This window comes from Metopolophium dirhodum, chromosome 1 (assembly GCF_019925205.1).
Source record: "Metopolophium dirhodum isolate CAU chromosome 1, ASM1992520v1, whole genome shotgun sequence".
Taxonomy (NCBI): domain Eukaryota; kingdom Metazoa; phylum Arthropoda; class Insecta; order Hemiptera; family Aphididae; genus Metopolophium; species Metopolophium dirhodum.
Genome location: NC_083560.1, coordinates 86949421 through 86956325, shown reverse-complemented (window position 1 = coordinate 86956325; position 6905 = coordinate 86949421). Strand labels below are relative to the sequence as shown.

General features: G+C 27.9%; 1 protein-coding gene across 1 annotated transcript; it reads right to left on the bottom strand.

Moving 5' to 3' along the window:
* Positions 1-551: 551 nt before the first annotated feature.
* On the bottom strand, positions 552-1253 carry LOC132933724 (uncharacterized). The gene has a single exon (XM_061000007.1). It carries the CDS (start codon positions 1251-1253, stop codon positions 552-554), a length of 702 nt encoding a protein of 233 aa, XP_060855990.1.
* Between the last annotated feature and the right edge of the window lie 5652 nt (positions 1254-6905).

Below are 6905 nucleotides of genomic sequence, written 5' to 3'. Positions count from 1 at the left end.
TTTAAATTAGTTTTTTTATTTTTTAATAAAACTCGATATCTCGAAGTTTTCGATATCTCGAACTTTTTTCTGTTCCCCTTGAGTTTCGACATAACGAGAATCTACTGTATTATGTTAATTTTACTATAGGTAAAGCAAAAATGTTAAATTATTTCATATTTGATAAGTAATATCAAAATATCTAAGTAAATATTTTAATTAGTTTAATTAGTAATTGGTGTTAATAATTTGAGTTGGTTTTCTACTTTTAATTTATTGAAGTATTGAGAACAGTTTTGTAAATAACAATCGTAGAAACCGCATTTTTTGTTTTATATCATAATAAATAATAATTATTATTATTCCAATGTATTCATTAGTTTCTATTTTTTGATAAAATAATAAGATAGTAAGAACCACTTTGTGAATACCTTAGTAATAAAATATATTAAACACTATCTTCATGAAAACACATATATTAACACATAATATATAATTTATAAAATAATAAATAATAAAAAAATAACAATAAAATTGATTTCATTAAATATGGGTAATTTTTAATACTATGTTTACTTTAAAAAGTTTTTTTTCCTTGCTTTTTGATTTGCAAAAGTATCAATTATGTGATCAATATTCAATTCATCTGTTCGTGCTTTTTCAATGTTTAAAATGCTTATATTTGTTAGCCGTTCCTGAGAAATTGAATTTCGTAAATAATTTTTAATCAACTCAAGTTTCGAAAAAGAGCGTTCTGCCGATGCAACAGTTACAGGTACAGACAAAAAAATTATGCAGGCAGTAAGTATTTCACTAAAAAGTGATGAAATATCATTTTCTATAATATATAAAGACAATTCTTTTATTGTTTTCATTTCAGTTTTTCCTAGAAAATCTCTTAATGATAAAACTTGCCTGGTCAAATCAGACGAAACATCACTACTATAAAATGAAATGAAGTCATAACATGACTTAATTATATTCTCTTCACTGTACTTAATTAAATTCAGTGGTTGTAAAAAGTCAAAATTTCTTGAAACTGTTTCAAGTCCTTTGAAACGCTCTTGTAATTGAAATATAGCAGTATCAGTGAGGGGCAAAAAAACAGAAACGCGAAAGTTTTCTTCAATTGTGTATAATCGTTTATCATTATCAATACTATCATACTGCCTCTTTGCAAATTTCTTGCGTTTATTTTCTTGTATTATAGATATTCCCCATTTTGAACATAATTCTGTTGCTGAAGAAACTAGTTCTTCATAACCATTCCTCATTTTTTGAATTGCTTCAATACATACTTGTAAATATTCTACAGCTTGATGTAAACTAGTTTGTGGACTCTGTAAAATTTTAGAAACTACAGACAATGGTTTCAAAACTTTTTCCCAAATTGTTATTAAAATTACAAATTCAAAAGATTTCATTTTTTTCTTTAGTGATACTGCAGTATTTTTTTCATCATTTTTATTACTAGTTAAAATTATATTAGTTAAAGATTTTAAAACTTGTATGTAATTCACTTTAAGTGCATTTATAGCAGTATGCCTTGCTTCCCAACGGGTGTTTCAAACTTTTTTTAAAACTTTATTTCTTATATTTGAAGCAACTTCGTCACCAAATGCCAAAGAAGCCCACCTTGGAGCACTTATACTAAAAAACAAAAATATTGTTTGGACAATATCAAAAAAATTTGACATTTTTAATGAGCTTTTTGCAACATCTGAAATTATTAAATTCAAGTTATGAGCAGTGCAATGGACATATGAAGCATTAGGAACTATATCGGATATGCGTTTCTGAACACCAGAGAATACACCGCTCATAACTGCAGCACCGTCGTAGCCTTGTCCTCGACATTTTTTTATGTCTAAATTACATTTATTTAGTACATCATAAATTAAATTGACATGGTCTTCAGCACCATGTTTTGTCAATTTATAAAATCCTAAAAACGATTCTTTGACATCTATTGTATGTTTATCATAATTGACTACAACATATCTAAAAATAAAACTCACTTGATCAAGTTTTGTTATGTCTTGTGTGCTGTCTATAATAATTGTGAAACAATGAGCATTTCTTATTTCTTCGCATAAAATCTTCATTGTTTCTGAAGCTTATAATTCAATGACTTCATTCTGAATTTTCCAACTCAAATATTTCACTTTTGATTCTTCAGTATACAAAAGCTTACTTTACACAGGATCAAATTGTGCTAAAAGCTTTACTGTACGTAAAAAGTTACCTTCTGAACTATTATTTACTTTACCTACATTTCCTCTGAGAGCTGTATTACCTGCAGTGAGGAATAGTATAATTTGAATATGACTTCTTAAAACATCTCTCCAGAATTGAGCTTCTGCACATATTTGTAGTTCTAATTTGTTATCAATTGTATTATTCTTTGATCAAAGTGACCGTAATTTCATTGACTCTACATGTTGTTTAGATACTTCGTGTTTTATAATTTTTTGAGTTAAATGTTGCCAATCATCTATACCGTTAATCCAGTTAGTTTTAAACATAATGCCTCTTCTATCAGCAAACAACTAACAAGTTTCATAATACGTTTTTTCTAAAACAACAGAATAACATAGCCAAACCCTGGGTATTTTACTCCCCATTTTAGTTAATGCGTAATAGTAGTCACTAGAAAAATGTTGTGGATTACTCTTCCCATCAGTAACCATTGATTTTGAGCAGAATACATATTTATCTGAAGGTTTACATGGGCCATACAAAATAATTTGTTTTTTTTAAACTGGAACTGGTTAATGTCTCTGGAAAATTACCTCGATCAGTTGGAAAATCTAAATTCAAATCCAATCCTGTGAAAATATTAGTAGGTACTTTGTTTTTAATTTAGTACAGATTGTTTCTTATAATATAAGAGTTAACTATTTTAACATTGTTACAATAACGATTAAACATTTTACTAACTTTGAAGATAAAAAAGTCCCCAAATTGTAGAATTGTATAATAGTATAATACTATTTAATATTTATAGTATTTAAACAATATTCTATTATTCAATGAAATAAATAAATAGTAGTAATACAATTTTACATACCACCATCTACTTCATTTGACAAGATTTCATTGTAATCCACCTCTGCTGCTAATCTATCATGATTTAATAAAGTAGTGACTTCAATCTCCTACACCAAAATATACTAATATTAATATTTTACCCACACAACATTAAAATGTATTTATGGAAACAAATTACAAGGATAAATTTGTATATAAACTAGTTAAGTTAATAGTTAGGTACCTAAGTTCATAGTTATTATGTTTGTAATATACTCGGGAGCTTGGTACCTACTATCGTAGTTCTAATAGTAGATAAGTGGCTGCCAAGATATTATAGATGCAGGTCGCAGACACTTTATTTGATGTTGAAGTCGTGGTTGATGAATAAATAAAAGACAGATGTTGTTTATTGTGAATTTTATTATATTGTTCGATAATTTTCTAAGTCCAAAATAATGTTGTACAGAGTGGCGTGAAGGTGCTTGCACTAATGGGTGGTAGTACACGTCTGAAAACAGGCCGATTCGGGCTCCCTTATATATGAAGTTCCCCGTACCCCTTGCCTATAGATACTGTATCTCGGCTCACGGATGTGATTTGTGTGTTCATCGTTCCGGCCCACGCATTTTATGACTTCCTTATATTTCTACGTATTGCTAAAATGCTAATCTATGATTCAATTGAATAATCATTCTACTCTTTTATATTTTTCTATATTGAATATCGTCGCGTACAGCGTTGTAATTAAAATAATAATTCTATTATTTTATATTTTTATATTTGAATATTGTCGTTCACAGGACTCCCCGAGTAATTATATTATTCAGTGAGCCTGTCTCCTTATAGTAGGAAATCCTATTTCCGTTTCTAATATCCGAGTTATGCCGAATTACAGTATAGCTAAATTACAGTATAATATAATTATGTACCTGTCTGTACAATGATGTTGTTAAGTAGTAACTTGCTTACTATATGTTTGATACATTTTCAATTCATTAGTTAAAACGTATTAAAAGTTCATCGACTAATAAAAAAAAAACTATTAATAAAAATAAACATCTATAAACAACTTAAATACAATTAGTTATTTATCTTCAAATATAAGTTACTTTTAACTTTTATTGGTTATAATAATATTATTATTATTTACTTATTTAATTAATATACATACTGAAATTGTTGTTGACTCCAATGTTAATTCACAGTCTTGTTCTGATAGACTTAGCTCACATTTTGCCGAAGTCGAAGGGGGCACTTTTGGATCAATTGCTGTAATACTATCATGAGCATTGTCTGAGTTTGTTTTTATCTATTTTTTTACAAATAAACCACTATATTAATATACCTATTGTATTCAACGATCATAATAACATTTTATAAATTAATATTAATTATAATCTTGCACTATAAAACAATTTTATAAATTGTCTTATATTATGTAGAATTGTATAGGACAGAACGGGAAATATGTATACTTACTTCAACTTCATCATTGATTTTTACAAATGACCATAGTTTTTTCTGCTTCGGATTAGTTCCTGCTTTTTCAAATAATTCTTTTTCTTTTAAACGCCGCTTTTCAGCGCTGCTTTTAACTTTCGAGCTCATTATAGATTTTTTTTAATTATTAGTAAAAAAAAACAAGTTAATCGATGGTAAATAAATAAATATTACTGATATAATAATAATTTTATATTGTCATTTGTCACAGTGTACGCAGCGTAGAATATGCTAAGACAGTTCGGCTGGTTGTGATTATAGTGATTATATTATTATGGGAAATTGGGATTTATCAATAATATTTTGTAATTTCCTATAAATCTATAAATAGGAAAAATATGTTTTGTACAGTCGTTGCCAGATATATTGAGCAGGCGGCGTCGGCGGCGTCGGTACTTTTCGGTGTATCCCAAACTAGTCGCGGTGTGTTTTGACCGCGTGGCGCACCACAATTGCGTACCCCTGGGCTCTGGTCTTTCGTTATCGCACCGCCACCGCCGATGACTGCTCAATTTATCCGGCAACGACTGTAACCATTATTTTTCTGTGCATGTATAAATTGTTCTTGGAAATGTCACCTATATAATACACTCAATAAGACGTCTTGTATGGCGTGTCTTGGCGATGCGGGTTGCGATAGCTGTTAAACATACTCATAAGTTAATAATATTTTATTACTTTCTATTTTTAAATAACAAATAAATATTTTAAAAGAAAAAAAGTTCCAAATAGTTCGGCAACTGGCCCCGGGGCCCATTGTTATGATTTACAGGGAGCCCGGGGGTTCTTTGTACCCCTACCACCCCCGGTTGTTGCGGCACTGATCTACGGATAGGTAATTAATAAGTAGGTACCTATATCAAATTTTGTTCATCAGTATTATACCTTTACTAAGGTAAGTAAAATTATTAATTTTTTAATTGTGTTTAAAATGTAATACAAATTATTTGTATACATTATTTAACATAATTTTCTACATTACATAATTTTCTACATCATGTACGGATTACAGAAACCGTGATTTAAAATTACAAGATTGAGAAGATATTGGAAGAACTATGGATCTTAATTTTAAAGTGAGTATTACACATTTAATTTGACTTTATTGTAGACATTTTTTTTTTTTTTTTGATAAAGGTAGACAAATTTATGGATAATCTTGTATTACATTTTCAAATCTTTAGATCTAACCTAACTCAAAATAATTTGCTAATTTTCGTGATTTTTTCGTATTTTGTCAAGATTTGAACTGTAAATGCTTATAAATAAAAACTGTGACTAAGGATTTTTAATATTTTCCAAATATCATTGTAACAATATAGTAGGAGCATTGTATTAAATTTTCAAGTTTTTTACCCAACAAATAAAGTTTTATTGACATTCATAGAAAAAAAGACTAATAAAATTTGAAACCAGAAAATGTTTCTAAACATTTTATCGTATATAGAAAATGCAAATATAAACAACCAGTGAAAAATGCATGTATTATACGTTCATTTGTTTTAAAGTTACGCCAAAAACTAAAATTCGATTTTGTCAAAAACTAATTTAGCGTAAAAATTCCTGTTTTTTCTTAATTTTTATTTTGTTTTTCCGGGCGCTTTGAAAACTTGGGAATTTTTAATTTTGATATCCGAAAGTACCAACTAGATTCACTTTCCCATCGAATAAGATACTGAAGTTGAAAATCGAAGCATTATTTCGACTACTAATCGTGTACACAGACACAAAAATAAAAAAACCAAAAAAACTAAAAATAACACACATCATTGTAAAATCAATACATTCATTGCTCCACTCAGAATCTAAAATCCATAGTCACAATTTTTTTTTATAAGCATCTAAAGTTTAAATATTGACAAAATACGTAAAAATGACGAAAATTTGCAAAATATTTTGAGTTAGAAATTCATAAAAAATTTTGTTTTTAAATTTAAGATTCTAAAATATAATACAAGATTCCTCATAAAGTTGTTTACCTTTATCAAAAAAAAAAAAAAAATGTCTACAAGAAAGTCAAATTAAATTTTTATGAGCGTTTAAAGTTCATTTTTTTACAAGATTGGATATCCACTCGATGTCTCTTGTAGCGATTTTGTTATTTTGTTGTAATTCAAAAAGAAATAACGGTGGATACTTGAAAATTGCACTGAATGTTTATATTATCATTTTTTATACACCATAAAATTTTGAAAATATTTTGACACTTTTTGAGCTATTTACTAACATTGTCAGTTTTCAATTTTTTTTCTATAAATATCAATAAAATGTTATTTGTAGGGTAAAAAAGCGTGAAAATTTAATGCAAGGGTCCTGATATATTGTTACAATAGCAGTCGAATAATATTAAAAATACATAGTCACAATTTTTTTTATAAGCATTTTAAGTTCAA

Excerpts from the sequence above, each read along its gene's own strand:
- LOC132933724 (XM_061000007.1), bottom strand. The coding sequence starts at position 1,253 with ATGAGGAATGGTTATGAAGAACTAGTTTCTTCAGCAACAGAATTATGT.